General features: G+C 41.0%; 2 protein-coding genes across 8 annotated transcripts in view; one reads left to right on the forward strand and one right to left on the reverse strand.

Annotated features, from left to right (window-relative positions):
- Nucleotides 1-537: 537 nt before the first annotated feature.
- anapc4 (anaphase promoting complex subunit 4) lies at nt 538-8,055 on the reverse strand. 3 transcript variants are annotated; one of them, XM_022751441.1, is made up of 28 exons: nt 7,791-8,055; nt 6,868-6,983; nt 6,677-6,782; nt 6,452-6,584; nt 6,276-6,350; nt 6,160-6,186; nt 6,007-6,051; nt 5,817-5,901; nt 5,371-5,478; nt 5,074-5,244; nt 4,927-4,991; nt 4,710-4,752; nt 4,502-4,578; nt 4,310-4,410; nt 4,177-4,216; nt 4,014-4,069; nt 3,793-3,839; nt 3,624-3,680; nt 3,475-3,531; nt 2,974-3,067; nt 2,726-2,823; nt 2,264-2,325; nt 2,132-2,170; nt 1,936-2,037; nt 1,773-1,847; nt 1,490-1,654; nt 1,099-1,222; nt 538-859 (listed from the first exon to the last, which is right to left on the reverse strand). In XM_022751441.1, exons 2-28 carry the CDS (start codon nt 6,973-6,975, stop codon nt 620-622), a joined length of 2,400 nt encoding a protein of 799 aa, XP_022607162.1. In that variant the 5' UTR covers nt 6,976-6,983; nt 7,791-8,055; the 3' UTR covers nt 538-619. The 3 variants fall into 3 exon arrangements, with proteins under 3 accessions (XP_022607162.1, XP_022607163.1, XP_022607161.1); XM_022751442.1 differs by having other exon boundaries at nt 1,490-1,636; nt 4,177-4,228; XM_022751440.1 differs by having other exon boundaries at nt 4,177-4,228.
- Nucleotides 8,056-11,228: 3,173 nt separating this feature from the next.
- palld (palladin, cytoskeletal associated protein) overlaps nt 11,229-16,679 on the forward strand; it is a 62,715-nt gene continuing 57,264 nt past the window's right edge. For all 5 annotated transcript variants that reach the window (XM_022751408.1, XM_022751409.1, XM_022751412.1 and 2 more), the window contains exons 1-2: nt 11,229-11,361; nt 12,933-13,925. In XM_022751408.1, the coding sequence (XP_022607129.1) occupies nt 12,934-13,925 (992 nt within the window). In that variant the 5' untranslated portion in view covers nt 11,229-11,361; nt 12,933. The remainder of the gene's footprint in view (nt 11,362-12,932; nt 13,926-16,679) is intronic.

Genomic DNA, 16,679 nt, shown 5'->3' on the forward strand with positions numbered 1-16,679 from the left:
CTTTTAATTTAGCTACAGAAACTTAGAAAACCAATATATTTATTTAAATATTTGTTAATTTACCTGACTATTTATCAACGTATTACTCGATTATAACTATTTATCAATTTATGAATTAACAATACAGTGCTGATCAATGGCAAGGTGACAAAGTAGATAGACAGATAAATAGATAAAGTATCTATCTTTCTATCTATAGGCAGATACAGTATCTATCTATCTAGGGGAAATGTATGCATTAGCTCATTGTTGATAATAATATTAATAATAATAGTTAATAATAAATAAACAATAATTAAATTAGTCCACTCCCTTTGGCTGACTTGTTGTATGGCCTGATGGCAGTGGGGACAAAGGATCTGTTGAACCTCTCTGTTCTGCAGCGCAGTGAGATGAGACGTTTGCTGCGTGACCAAAATAGATCTATTAGTCAGAATGTAGTGCATTGAAAATAGAAAAATAAAAGAAACAAGGCAAACAAATATTAACACAAACATGTTTATTTTCATGTAAAAACGTATTTTTCAGAATGTTGTAAAAAAAAAAGAAAGAAATCTTTAGAACAAACAAAAGATGGAGCCAAGTCCTTTGTTTTTGAAGCTTCTTTCTGTGTGTCAGTCTAAGATATTTCCAGCGCTTCTTCTGACTCCAGATGCTCCTCAGTTTTTTGAAACCCATCTCCCACTTGCTCCCCAGCTTCACCTTCTGCCTCCACACTCTCCTCTCCCTGCCCCTGGCTGGTCATGGTAGTGTCCAGCCCCTCCTGGTCAGCGCTGTTGTTCTGTGAGTCAGCTCCCTCCTCGTCCTCATCCTCCACATCCATCTCAAAAACACGTATGTGCCTCAGATTGGCACTTAGCTGCCAGGAAAGAAAAAGTAAATGTTTGGACAGTCCTCAACATTCATTCATTCATTCATTGGTATGAGCCCGCTGGCAGAGGAGTGTGAAAACACTGAGAAATGAATCATCTGACCTTACTGATCACTGGAACAAATATAGGAACATTGCAGTAAAGTTAATTCGTGCATGATGTCCCACACTAAATTCCCCATGCACTAAAAATACATTGGAAAGTACAAGATATAAATCTGACTTACCACACAGGCCACTTTTCGGATTCCATTCACTGCTACAAACTGAGCCTTCATGCTCTCCAGTTCCCGCCACTGATTCCCCAACACCAGGCCCTGGCACGGGATGGCGCTGGTCTGCTGGTCCAACCTGACAACACAGGTGACATATGGCGTATTGTCAAAGTTAGACCTCGTCTCTGATGTTTTTAAAGCGCAGCCTAAACAACTTCTGGTCCAGCACCAAGAAAATGTTTCTCAGATTATGCATTTAGGGAGTATAGGTGACATTTTATTTGTGCGTATTGATAACTCTGAGTCTGAGGTTGGCTGTGTATTCATCAGTTTAATGTTAAACTGAGAAAAAGAAGAATTATTACTTTGAAAGAGAAATATTAGTAATAATACACACACACACCTCAGGTTGGGCTCCCAGGTGAATTCAGTCTCACAGCTCAGGGTGGAAGAAAGAGGGAGCTGAGCCAGGACACGCCTGTTGTCTTCTTCTGCTCCTTGCAAGACCACGGTTAGCATCTCATCGTCATAGAAACGAGCATCCAGGCAGCTGTAAACATAATGAGACCTAAAAAATAAAATCACAGTACGTCCTGGTAGGAACATCTTCACCAAGTCAAGGGATGAGTTTACATTTATGTCTGTTTAGCAAATTCAATGGTAGGAATGACATGAGAGACACTCACTGGGCTGCAGCATTATCATCTGCATTGTCAAGATGGTGGCTGAGGTCAACTGACACGACACTGTTGGGAATATGTCTGCAAAAAAAAAAAATTTAGTTGAAAACGGGTTAAAATACAGAAAAGAAAACCTCACACGTGTGCACATATAGTCACAGACAGGCACCTGTTTGGGTCTGTTCCTTTCCGTAATAGGTAGAGCTTGCAGGGTGAAATCTCTGGCATGCAGAACACAACATAATGCATTTTGGCCTTCTTGTCATTCCACCTGTATGACGACAAAAAACATTATCATTAATACAAACAGCTATTTTGCTGTCACAGATTACTGCGAAACTCCGGGACGTGTGTGTTTTACGTACAAAGATGGAAGTTCAAAAAGTCGTGGAGTGTTTTCAGAGCTGGAAAGAAAACAGACAATAATAAATAAATACAACTTGAATACCATTAATTTAGTCTTATTTTAAGTTTGGAAAGCAGACATCAGATCATACCTCTCTGGCACAGTGTACAGGGGCAAAAAGACGGCCTGTTTAACAGACTTCCCAATTACTTCCTGTATGCAAATAAACAAAACGATGAATAAGCAACATGTAACATGGAGGAATAATTATAATTTTCATTAAGCGCCTCTAAAGTTCTAAATCTAAATCTTTAAGAAAGTTAGAAAGTTCAGGAAGGCTTTTCAGCTCCACACAGAACAGACAATATTGCTCCTGTTCTCGAAGCCTATCTTGAAGCTACATTTGTTTAATTCCCCCTGATCTCGAGCAAAGCCGATCAGCAGACAGGAGTCTCCTAACTGCTCCTACATCTAGTAGAATAAAAAAAGAGAGACGACCAGGCTTTAACTGTCAGGGCCTGGGACATTTGTGACTACGTGCTTAATTCTGACGGCTAGAAAGAAAGATGTGCAAAGGTGTGAAAGAGCAAGATGTGAATCACTGAAAACTCACCGCAGGTTTCTGTAGACAATGCTCAATCACATTTTCCATCATCCTCTTGACGAAGTGCAAAGACTTTTGGGGATATGAAGGAAACAGCAAAGGGCTCTCTAGACAAACCAGTCAAACATGTTATCTGTTGGTTATGACAGTTTTGAACCAAATAACATCCTTTAACCTTATTCTAGTGGGTAGTTACAAAATTAGAAGTTGTGCAATCACTATTTTTCTGCACGTGTTCAGTAACGGTCACAGCTCACCCTTCAGGTATGTACTCTCCTGCAAAAAATTCAGCCACTGGTTTCCTTTGGTGTTAGGTGGAGACACGAGGTCCTCATCCTCGTCCTTCAGGTACTGCAGATGTGCATGTGAAAGAGTGAGTGAATGAAATGAATGAAAGACAGCGGCTCCTTTCAGAATAGGGCTGCACAATTAATCAAAATATAATCGCTATATGGGCAAGTGCAATAACCAAATCACAGGAGCTGCAATTTCACTGATAAATGTAAAATGTGTCACAACATTATTGTGCATTGTCAGCACCATAAGCGTTGTGGAGCTACAGAGACGTCAAATCATATTCATCCAGACGTAAAGGAAAACATGTTTGTTTGGTACAAACCCGACAAAAGTCACATTATCATCATTTTGATATTTTTTTCAGTGAAAATGTAAAAATGATCATTCCAACTGAAATCACAATCGCAATAATAATCGCAACACGAAAGATTCAGAAACACTCGAAACACAAAACCACTTACCTGACCAACTCGCTCCACATTGAAATACTTTCCTTTGCGATCAAAGAGTTCTTCATTCTGTGAAACCAGAGAGCAATTCAACTCAGTTTGTGAAAAGCTAGAAATATATTGCACAAATTGTCATTACAGTGCAATAATGCCAATCTCACCTCACTGAAATGCTCAGACAGGAAGTCAGCAACAAAGGCAATGTCCTTCTGAGTCATCTACGGGATAAATCCACATGTTAGAAATGTAAATAATAATAAGAATGTTAAAACAAATACAGTAACATTTTCAAAATGACAAATCTCTCTCTAAAGATGTTCGATGACTCACCTTGTTGAGTTCTGGTGGTACGTGCTCCTCGCACATTCTTAACATAGCTGTGGAGAGATAAAACAAAACACTTTCAGCATAAAAACAATAATTAAAACTTAATACTTGAGCTCTTACAAAGTAGTGCACGTCAAACACAATGATAAATGTCTCTGTATCATAACAACAAGTGAAACTCCTGAGCTTTCATTGTAATTCGACAGACTAACTTTGATCCTTACCTACATACAGCCACCGAAAAAAGGCTTTGAAGTTTTTCATGCTCTTGTCAATCACCCTGAATGACACAAAAATCAAAGCAGCGGTTAAACAGAAAGCAGTGAAATAACATGAACATTTCCAACACAACAGGATGTAAATGGACTCGGGAATCTTTTAACTCACTGCAGAAGTTCGTTGGCTTTCAGAGAAAAGGAACCCACCGCTGTGATAGCGCCTGAAAACACAGAGCACACATGAGATTTTTGATGATGAGAGGCGGAATTTCTACTAACCATGCAGGTTAGTGAAGTGGTACCTTCTAAAGCTACTGAATCCAGACCGAGGGGCTCGAACTTTTGCTTCCACAGGGACATGCCTTTCACCTCACTGAGGTGATACAACAGAGCCTCAGAGCCACTGCAGGGAGCAGAGAGGAGAGAAAGAGAGTCTGCATGAGGAACACTTATGCCGCAGGCAGCACTGAGGAGAGATGAAAGGCTGAAAATACCTCTGCAGGTGGCTGATCACCAGCTTCTGGATGCTGGAGTAAGAGGACTCAATGGAGTGGCCGAGCTTCTTCAGGCCCTATGACAGAAATGAAATATACACAACAAATGAGATGCAATTTACAGCTATACCAACAAATCTATCTGTAAGTCAACATCAGAGAGAAAAGAAATGATATCTGAAGCCTTTACATCAGGTCTTACTCTCACCTTGACAGTCAGCTGGTTCATGAGAAGAGCTTGTAGTTCTGGGCTGAAAGCAGAGAGCAAATGGTAAGAAAATTACAAATGTTGCATGACTTCAAACTCCAGCACTTTACAAACGGACATTATTTCTTAAAAGCAGTTTAACTAGACCAAGATATGTTGCCACCATCTACAGGATACTCCAAGCATCATGACACAGTAGAAGAGGCTCTTTTCTCACCTTGATTGTCCCCACAGCAAAAGCTCCAGAAACTCATCTTGAACCTGAGTGGTTGTGTTCTTTTCCTTAAAAAATAAATGGAAAATAAGACAAGTGTTGGCACTCTGTTATATTTGCCTATTTGGACAGAAGCCTACGACTACTCACCTGAACAAACTTAGTGAGTCGAAGATCCATCTGCATGAGGATGTCCTCCCAGGCCTCACACATACACGTAAGTGACAGATGCAGGTACTGCAGCAGGGTGGAGATGTGGGTGAACTTGCGCGCCATCCTGGTGACTTCAGGCAGACAGTCGGACAACAACCCCGTGTCCAGCTGGAAGACAAGAACAGATGTTAAAGTCAAATTAAAAATGCAGGTTCGAGCCTAGATGGGGACATGAAGAAGAAAAAAAAGAAAGTTTACAGGAAATGGAAAATGAAGACAAATCATGCATCTCACCTGAACGTAGCAGATCTCTGGGTTGTTGTCGGCAGACCTGACCTCTGTGATGACAGAGAGAGACTTCAGATCACTGGACAGACTCAGGCTGCGACACCTTCCTGATACCTACAAAGAAAAGTTAAATTAAAGGGAACAAAAGTTTAAAAACAATTCATTTTCATTTAATTCCAGATTGTGTCAGAGACGTATTGATTTTACTTTACAATAATATTCAAAGCCAAAATTTGTTGTGAAGTTGGAGAGAATCTCATTTTTTTCCAAGATGTTTCAATCTTGTGATCCAATTCAGTTTAGTTTTGTCTTTTGGTGAAACACACGACCTACTGCTGCGCTACAGAAAAATGGCTGCTGGCTATAAATAATTTATCAGTCTACACTTGATTTATCAAAGTCTTTCAGAAGATGTAAAGGACAAGTCTTATGAATGAATGAAAGAGCCTTACTCCCGTTAAAGTAGCTATCTTGTACATCCCGTAGGCATAAAGCTCCACAAAGCCATGGTCTCCCCCAAGAACAAGTATATTCAGTCTGCACAGAAATAAAATGGAGTGATGAAATCATTTCCATTCCATCGTGAAACATTAAAAGGACTCTGACACTGCTTTTTCATGTGCGGATTAAATGTTAATTTACCTGACTTCACCCAGGAGATTCATTATCTCATCAGACTTTTCCTCGCTGTAACAAAGACAAATAAATGCTTTGGGCTTTTATCAAAAACAATGAAAACATACATTACATAACTAATACATGACTGATGAGTCATTTATTAAAACACTGTCCCACCTGAAGATCTTTGACGTTGTGCTATAGCTGGGAAAAACAAAAGTTTGAAAAATGTTATTCAGTCAAGCCAGGAGTTGCCTTCTTATTCTCTGATATATAGTTAATGCTACTGTTACCTCTTGGGGAGTGTTGGTAATTTGGGAAGAAAAAGTTTAGATTCATCTTCTGAGTTGTAAAAGGCGCTGAGGGCACTGAAGCACATCAAAAAGAACAATTATTCCTATTATTCTTGAAATGTCATTCTTACAACATCCTTGGTGCCACTGGTTTGATCTCTGAGCCTCACGCATACCTGCTCTCCTCCATCACCTCCATCCAGTGCATGCAGGTCACAGGGTTCTGCACTGGAAACACGTGGAGGATCTCTGCTTTCTCAACACCACACAGCACCACCTGCTTGGTGTCTCCGAGGCTGAAGGCCAATACTGGGGATCGAAGAGGAGATAACAGTGTAATAACCTCATGATCCCAGCAGTAAGCAATCGTGGTGGGAAAGATGTGTGGAGGCATTCCTTACTTTTGCCATCAGGTCTCCAGGCGAGTGCAGTGATCTCCTTCCCAGTATACTCACTGGGTGGTAAACTCCAAACACGCTGGAAACTAGCCAAGCGATGTAGTAGCAACTATGGACAAATGGGAACCATGAAATCACAAAACCATGAAAGACAACATGACATATTTTAGGATATAAAACCTTTTTTTTTTTACCTCTCCAGTTGTGTTGGCCAGAGCAATCAGATCCCGTTTGGGAGACCATGCCATACACAGTACAGGATTAGGAAGTTGCTTTTCTCCCACTTGCCGGAAGGCAGGCATGTTGTTGGCTGGAAAATGTGAAAGGTTTTAATAAATAACAGACATTAGCTCTCAGTTTGGGTGGGTGAGTAGTTTCATATTTTAAGGAATTCTCTTCTGTGATAATGTAACCCTGTTATTGATGCCTGAAGAAGACAGGACAGATGAGCTTTTGCTGATACATGTACATATCTGCTTATGTCTTTACACTGAAGCAGAGCTGGTGGATCAGATTAATCAGTAACTGTTTTGACAATCAAACAATTGTCTGAACAACAAAAGCTGCAAACATTTACTAGTTTTGTTTGACTTATATGATTGTTAATTTTCAGACTTTTTTAGACAAAATTATGAATCCGTTATTTTAGAAAGATAATCACTGACTAAAATAATTTCTTATTGTTGTGAATTGATGTAATTATTTGTGTAAAGTTCTAAAAATGACTTCATGCGAAGCACAAAAGTGACAAAATATTACTTCAAAACATTTTTAGTCAGCAGTCACTTGTGATGGGTGATATGAGACCAACGGTGTTATTAGCGTAATATATGACGGTCAGGTAAATAACAGGCAGTCACGGACCCTTTCTGACGAATATCATGACACTATGATGAACAAGATCCCATTTCATTTAGTTTGCTACCAGTTTGGTGACTTCCTAACATCCCATATTAGAACATTAGCTACTACACAATCACGCAGAAATATTAAGACATGCAGCTGGTATGTAATTTTGATAATATACATGTGTTGATGCTAGCCACGACCTAAACAATACATTGCTAGAAAGCCAAACTAACGAACACTGCGTGGTAATTAGCCGGACCCTTCTTACCCAGTGTTTATTGTTTGGACTTGACAGATGAGAAGCTTGTGTATCAACGTTAGCAGGTTTTGTTAGCAAGCCGGGGAAGCTAATGAAGAGAACACCCCACGGCTAATGTCACCGTGCCGGACGTCACAGGGAGCGACGCGGTAACTCCAACATAGCGTTGTGACATATAAATGTGTCAAATAAACCCTGCTCTGTCCCGGGAAACACGTAATTCAAGTTTTCTTCATGATGTTTTCACAAATACGCGGACAGCGCCATATTTTCTTGTCTACCAATCACTGTGGAGTAACGGAAGCCGTGAGAAGACAAAAATTCGTTCAGGAGGAAAGCGCAATTCGTAAATTAATTACAATTGGGCCTGCTAATAGTAGAAACGAGATTTTGACAGTCAACGTTGTATTTTCACGGATTTAAAAGCACGATACCGAAACAGTAAGTAAAAAATAAAAAATAGTCACAGTAAAGTGTGTACACTTATGTATTTTAAAAGTTTTATATTGAATGTCTACACCCGAAGTGTTTAGATATTCAAGTGTGCTCGTTGAGTCGATGGTTAAAACAACAGTGTTAGACGCCCTCTAGTGGTGAAAGTTTTATATTGAAAGTGTTTATAGTTACCATAATATTCAGCGTCTAATGACCTCCATTGTTTAACTTATGTTGTTTCTATCCGAAGCATTACAATATATTCATGCTAGTGAAGTTAGCTTATGAGCTAAACGTTACGACGGTTAATCAACATCCTGTCTGATTTGACCTGTGTAGTTAAGATATTCACTGCTCTCTAGTGGCCACGGTGAGGAACTGCAACACTTTAAATTTGTCAAGTGAATTAAGTGCATCCTCTTTAGGTAAATACTTTCAGAACACAGTGGTCAAACTGAATCGCATAATCGTTTTATTATGCTATAGTGGTCATGTATATTAGTGCTAAAAACAATACCAGTATTGTACTATACTTAGATCAGTGTAAATAGCTTGTGACACTAATATCTTACCTGCTATTCCATGTCTTTGGTTTAAAAAAAAAAAAAAAAATCTTTTACCTTTTGTATATTTGTTTGCTTTGATGCTAGTGGAGCTCAGGCTGAGACAGTTGACCTGAGTGTATCTGAAACCATGAGTGTTCACTGCCCTCCAGTGACCACGTGAGGAATTACAACATATAAATTCATCAAGCTAATGATGATGATCACATGGCAGTTGACTAAAATTTCAGCAAAATACTTTTGAAATCGACTCAAGCAAAAACTATCATGAAATGATTCTTTGATCTTCTGTATGTTTATTGTGATATTTTGAAAAAACAACTTTAATATTGATATTTAATTGATATTTTAATGGCGAAAGTTATTATTATTATTATTACTTCCACTATTTTGTCACTTGGATATAGTTATAGTATAGAGTATAGTTAGTTGCTACTAAATCAAAGTTGATTTAAACATGGATAATTATAATTGGCTGAGGTATGGATGATGGCCATTTTTATTTTTACTTTTTTTATTTATATCAGAATCAGAGTGTTTGCTGCCATCTATTGGTCACAGTGAGGAACTGCAACACATTAAATTCTTCAAGTTAGCGTCAGGTAGACATAACAGCACTTATACTTCTGTTGAGTACTTTCAAAATGAACAGAAACTTTAATGTTGTAATAAGTGTTTAATTCATATTCAATATATATTAAAACTGATTATTGGTATTATAGATGTACATAGAGCTATAATTGTGTCTGGATCGAGGAGGACATAATAGGACAGTAATACGTATGGGAATATGATGTACAAAGGTGTAGTTACACATTGTGACCACCAGAGGGTGTGTAGACACATTATTACACACGTTCTTATACTTTTTGTCTCTTGTGAAATGTCTCTTTTTGTACAGAAATTACTTGAATCCTCCTTGGGAGAAAACAAAAAAAAACATCCTTGACCTTGAACTCGACTGAATGACTCTTTCACTCGCAGGTTAAAGCAATGATAATAACATTTCTTGAAAGCCTATCAAGGGCTTTTAGTGTGAAGTATTTTGCTCATAATTTAGTACATTAATACTACAGATTAAACATTTCATAGAATGTACAGTACAGTAATACTGGTGTTTACTAAACAATCATTAATCTGAAAAATACAGAAGCCTCAACTTCGCAGCTTCTTCTTTTCCACTGTAATCTACTGTGTGTGAAGATACTGCCTGTTGCCTGACAATGCTAACAGTCTGGGTCTAACATGAGAGGAAGCTCTGATGCATCCAGCAGTATTTTTAAACACTACAGATAAACACTGTATGAAGACACTATTAAACATAATCTATGATGCAAGGAATACTGTTGTGGTGTGCACATGTGGTATAAAAGCGCTGTGCTGGAAACGTTACAGCACTATTCTTACATAGACCACAAACACATGCAAGTCTGCAGGTTATAGAAGTCACCACTAAATAATGCAGTTATTTTTAAATGATACCATACACAGGGTTATTGCTAATTGGTGTATGGTGACAAGTGAGTAGGATTTTAGCGGATTACTGATTAGTGTGTGTGTGTGTGTGTGTGTGTGTGTGTGTGTGTGTGTACAGTAGATAGTTATTACAGTGGAAATTCCTTCCAAACTTATCACTGGCACTTAACTCTAATCAGTAGATTAATGAAGAACCAGAATAGCTCTGAGAGCACAAAATGTGATAGTGGCCTAGAAATAGACCAAGTGAGGCTGCGTGGTCTCCGACTGTCTGTGCCTGTACACACTGTCATTTGTTGGCTGGGCAGACAGAAAAACTTTACATGCTCTATGTAGCCTCATTGACCTTGACCAAACCCAGCGCTCAACCCTCATCACCTTCTATTTTTTGCTAAATCCTCCCAGGTCCATTTTAAGATAACTTACCTACAGGTAAGACGGACAAGTGGGTGGTCTGGGGTCATCGGGTCAACTCAGCTCGACACTGTGGCAACGCAGACAAGCTGCTGTCACAACACTGCGATTAGATGTCTTCACTAGACGAACCAAAACCCAGCCATTAACAGACCTATTCAGCAGGATGTTTGATATGTCTTCATTACCCAGACCTGTGGTCGTAACCGATGCACATCGAGGGCTCGTGAATGTTGCATGAACCCCAACTGCCCCGGCTCAATTGTTCATGTTAAGAATGTGTGTTGTCAAATACTACATCATGCATGTGTCCTTGCTGCACTGTGTTCTGTGTTTTCTGTGTTTATTCACCAAATACTGTATGAAAAATGTCACCACTACCTTCTGTTCCCCAGGACTACCTTAACACTCTCTCCTCTTGCCAGTATTCTGGCTGTGAAACCTGAGCCCGGGGCCAAATATAGCCCCACACAGTGAGCAGTTAGGGACCGGGACAGATGGGACAGCAGGCCACTGCAGAGGCAGTACGCAATTGGACCCTGAACCTGAGAGATCCTGCTGACGGTCTGACCAATAAGGCTGCTCTTCTGGAAGGAGAAGCTTCGTTTTCGCTCATTCTTACTTAATAAACGAGACAAACCTGGAACCACGAAACCAGGAGAGAGTGTTTTCGACAAATAGCCCACTTTAAGGTAAGTTTTTCTTTTTTGATTCTTTCAGCTTCATTTTACGGCTTGATTCTTAATTGTTTATCACCAGTATGACCTAGATCACTTAATGTAACGGTACAGCTATTTTAAACATCTTTATATATGTATATATATATATATATATATCAGTCAAATCCAGACGCGGCAAATACAGGAGCTTCTGTCATGTGTTTCAGGGCATTTTGATTCATTCTCATTGTAAAATGTTTGTATTAAATATAACAAATCCTGTGGAAGTGAATATATAAGATACTGTAAGAACTGAAGTTAACATATTAATGTTTATTAAATCCAGGAAAAGAACAGGAGGCAGTGGAAACTCTGACGGCACTGACAGTTGTTAGCGTTTTGTCAATCAGTCTTAGTGTCTCATTTTCCACATTCATATTTAATCAGCTCTGTGCTGCTGCTGCTGTTGCTCTCTTCAGATAATGAGACGTTTGCGGGACATTAACACGCCTTGTTTTATTCCTTTAATGCTTTAACCCAGTGACTGTCAGTGTGTTTGTGCATATCCAGTCCTACCTGTGTGTGTGTGTGTGTGTGTGTGTGTGTGTGTGTGTGTGTGTGTGTGTGAGTTTGTGTTTGGAGGTCGCGTCTGAGTGTGAAGGACCTCTCTCCTGTGCTCAGGGTGGGTGGGGTTGCGCTGCTGCTGCTGTGACACATAGCCCAGGAGATTAAAAATAACAACAGCTGGTCTTCAGGACGCCATGAGGCGCTGAGTGTCTCGCTGCGTCATACATGTATACCACGCCACCGGCGTCACAACATATTGTTGTGATCAGAAACATGCTCCTCTTAAACTACACAGCGATGTGACCCGACTCTAATGATGCATGTAAACTCACATGTAAGAGACATCAGGCGATATAAATGTGTTTGTGTTTCCTCGTTCACGTCTACTTCCTCGTGCACAGGACAGCACCGTCATAAGTTTATGATATGATCATATGAATGGCCAGAATCAAACATCCTTTTATGCTTTAATTTAAACAATCTAATTAAATGTAATCTCTATGTTGTTGTTTATGGCTTTAAACAGACAACTATGTCCCATATTTACATGGATGCTAAAAAAGGATCAATAGACTGACAGAAAATGAATCAGTGATTGTTGTTGATAATTGATTAGACATTTCATCTTCAGGAAAAAACCTGAAACGTGTGCAGATTACAACTTTCCTCCATTTCATATAATTGTAAACAGAATAATTAGTGATTTTGAAACAAATGTAATCAGTATTTTCAGCTCTAAATGAAAAAAACAAAGGAACAAAGTGATGAGAGAAACAGAGCAAGTAAGAAATGTCGGTCATGTTCACTATGTAAAAGCCTCTGCTAATACCCACCAACTGTGTCCAGACAGCAGTGGCCTGAGTCATCCTGCCAGCTATGGCTCTTTGAGAAAGATCCAGTATTGTGTATTTGAGTTCTCTGTCTGTTTGTCATCTCCCCCTTTATTACTGATGGGTATCATGTGGAGTATAAACTGTAATGTCCGCAGTGTAAAGGTGTGTAATTTGCTGGTTTATGAGAGTTGATGTGTGTTTCAGGATGCAGGACGGGAGTTGGAATCAGCCACTCCCCTTCTCTCTGCTGCTAAAGGACTCAGCAGTGGGCGGGACTTTGGAGGGAAATGGAGGTGTGTTTTCTGAGGCGTCCTCTGATGGGGAACTCTACCTGGACTCTGGTACTGAGCTGGATTGTGGAGATGGGGACTTTGCAGATCTCACTGCCTTCTTAAGTGCAGAAGAGATTAATCGTAGCCTGGACCTGGCCCGGGAGTCCTTTGGTGGCACATGTGAATCTGAAGATCTGGGCCCCTCTAATCCTACACCTCAGGAGCAGGTTCTCCAACCCGTCCCCTCCCTCCCTGTGAACACCCAGACTACTGACAACCTCATCACAAGCACTAACCTGCACCACCAGACCAAAGCCCCCTACCCAGATGATATCGCAGCAGTTAGAGTCTCCTCCAGCCAGAACGCTGCCCTCAGCAAACCTGTGCAGGTGTCCAGTGAGGCTCCGTCCTCTGCTGAGAGGGTGGTGCGCCACAAACCCACGCAGCCAGTTTATAAGCAGGACAAGCCCAGGCTGGTTCACGAAGGCCTGGAGCTGAACGACCGGGCAGCTTCAGCCACGGAGTTCTGTAGCCGAGCTGCCACGTTCATCGAGGAGCTGTCCTCCATTTTCAAAGGTTCTTCTCATCTGGAGCAGCAGGTGGAGGAGGACTCCTCCTCTCCTGACAGTGGCTACCTGTCTCCCAGGAGCCAGCGACCGGCGCCTCAGGGCTCAGTCTCTGCTCCCTCTCTGCCTCCCAGCCAGCAGGAGCAGACGCACCACAGCCAGACGGACGTCGGCCCTCAGCCTGGGGGCCCGGTGGCAGTGGCAGCTTCTGTGAGGTACCAGCACTCAGGAGCTCCGACCACGACCGGACCCCTGTCCCCTCCTCAGTTCCTCCAGAAGCTGAAGAGTCAGGAGGTGGCAGAGGGAAGCCCCATCCGCCTGGAATGTCGGGTAATAGGAAACCCCCTCCCGCTGGTCAGGTAGGTGCGACCTGATTAATGTGACGGTCCGACAAGTATCTGCAGATTGATGCTGTAACAATGATGTAAATATTGTATAATATAAATATCGTAGTGCGGAGAGATTTTACAACATCACGATATTGCGATTTTACACCTTGATATTCCTTTTTATTATTGTTGAGAAAGAAATTCAGAAAAATGTATAGGCCCGTCAAAACGCACTGAGTCGTGGATATATGGAATATGGAAAATAAACAATTAGATTAAGTGAAAATGTAATTATCAATCACTTTGGTAAAACATTCTATTTTTTATTTAATCATTTTCATCATTCATCAAAATTTCCTCAATTCTGTTTTTGTTTTCTACATCTTTTACATTTTGATCATGTTTTTCTTTCTCTTTACGAATGAGTTTTCACATTTTCCCATTGATTCATTTATTGATTATTGGCTCTTCAGCTGACTTGAGAGCGGCACGAATCAACAAGTAAATGAGACTTGTTGCCTGATACCATGACCTTGTCTCGTGTTCAGTCTGATGGTGAACAACATGTGCTTTCACCAAGATTAAAGGTGTTTGGATTTTCCCGCTACTGTTCACACACATGGTGACGGATGGAGGATAACTTTTCTGCCATCCCTGCAGTTTTTCACAGGCTTGACATTGGTTGTTAACTTTGTAGGTTAGGTGAAGGTGGGTTGTGTAAAGCAGCTGTTGTCCTGATTCGAACTCGCTCTCCTGCTTTGCACTTCGCTATAATTTGTGTCTGATGCGTCACGCAGTCCTGGCATCCATCTGTCTGAGCGTAGGCACACACGAGTTGACCATTAGTGCTGCGAGGGTCAATTCACCCAACGTGCAGAAACATTTTCTCACTTAGTCCCTGTGGTTTCTCGCTGTGCAGATAGTTTTGGTTTTTGGTTGTGGTTTTTGAGAAAGTCTGTCTCGGAGATTTATCTTGAAGCAGAGTCGAGGTTTTTGGCACAACTTCGCCTCCTTCCACGGTGCATGGAAAAGAGAGGTCAAAACTGCAGCAACACTTTCAGACCGACGTGTTTCGGCTCTGGGCCTTCATCAGGGTTATTGCATTTAAATAGGGAAGCTATGAGACAGAAAAAAATCTAAAACAACCAATCATATGCAGCCACATACGTATCAGCCAATGGGGCTTCTAAAAAGATGTGATGGGCGTATGGTCACGTGGCCTAAAGCCCCTATTTAAACGACCCTGATGAAGGCCACGAGCTGAAAACACGTCTGTCTAACAATAAAGTTGCAAGTGTTGCTGGAGTTTTGACCTCTGAGATGTCTGTTGACACCCTAATACACATGATTTAATGGGAATTTTATTTGTGGTACTTACTCTATTGAAGAAATGGATTCAAAAATGTTGAAAGCAACTTGTCTTTCTGAGCCTGGATAATCCACCCAGCACAGTTTTAGGGGCTATATCATCAGTTGAACAATCCAGAGTAACTAAGATGTTGTTTTCAGTTGGACACGTTGCTGCTGAATTTCCTTTTGAATGTAATTTCCTGATGCTGTCAGCACAACAAACCATATTCCATTCACTTTCATTGCATCAGCCCGAAGGTAGAAGTCCCGCAGCGGCAGATCTCAAAGCCTCTGTGAATAACGCCCAAAACTGTTCCCATGACTTTCTGTGATTTGGGTGAAGTTTGAGTTTGAATGAACATTATCCAAGAATACACAGACCTAAGAGAGTATGAACAGCCCTTCATATGACAGTGTCAGTGATGCTGACCAGACCAAGCGTCAGGATCCGGCCTTTCCGGGCTTGGCCGTTAGAGATAAGGTGAGTGAGGTGGGCGGCGGCCAGGGGGTGAGAGCTACCCGTGTGCTGACAAGCAGAGCACCTGGTTTTCAGGGGTGTTTTTTTTTTTTTTTTTTTTTTTTTTTTTGGGGGGGGGGGGGGACTTCCACTCTGTGTAAGCACATTTGCCCATCGGTACCTGTGCCAGTTGTCTAATTTATGCCTGGATGAAGTGTTATTCAACTTGAGAGGACGGCAGCCCCCTTGCACCAGATCATCAGCAAACTAAAAATACACTCTTCTCTTGTTTCTAGACGTGTCAGCCTCACAGCTCTGTCAACATGCTGCTGTTTACTATAGAGAAATACCTGAACTGATGTAAGTTTTTATTGGGAAGATGGTCTCAGTGTGTGTGTGTGTGTGTGTGTGTGTGTGTGTGTGTGCCTCCTCCTGTTGGTTGAACTTTTCTGGCTGAATTTCAGTTTCACTTTTAAGTTATTAAACCCTAATACTCAGAGCAGCTCCTTTAAAATTCAACTTTAAAGCTGAAAGTTTGAATGTCTTGTGCATCACTTTTTTTTTTTACACATTTCACTGAACTTTTAAGACTTTGTGACCTTGCATTTAAAACACACCGGGGGTTTAACAAGTTCTCATCTTGTCTGAGTTTATTATGATCGACCTTCCAAAAGGTTCCAGCGGAGTCAAAGAGTTTCAGTTTCAGGGAGTTTTGTCTGTGTAATCAGAAGACATAAAGTCAGTGGCCCAGGTCGTGTATCTCCCCAGTACGTTATGAGGGGGCCTCTTCTGCCGCTGTATAAATAGTCTTCAGGCCAACAGGAGCCAGGCACAGGAATGCAGGCAATGCAATGACAATGCGTTTTCAGTCGGCAGGCTCCACATCTCCCCACACCTTCTTGGGGAATACGAAGGTAGCGTGTGTAGTGTGTGTCTTACCTCAGGGGGAACAGGAGAACCCAGGATACTGTGGCCGT

Source organism: Seriola dumerili, unplaced genomic scaffold, assembly GCF_002260705.1.
Source record: "Seriola dumerili isolate Sdu_G_001 unplaced genomic scaffold, Sdu_1.0 BDQW01000155.1, whole genome shotgun sequence".
NCBI classification, from domain to species: domain Eukaryota; kingdom Metazoa; phylum Chordata; class Actinopteri; order Carangiformes; family Carangidae; genus Seriola; species Seriola dumerili.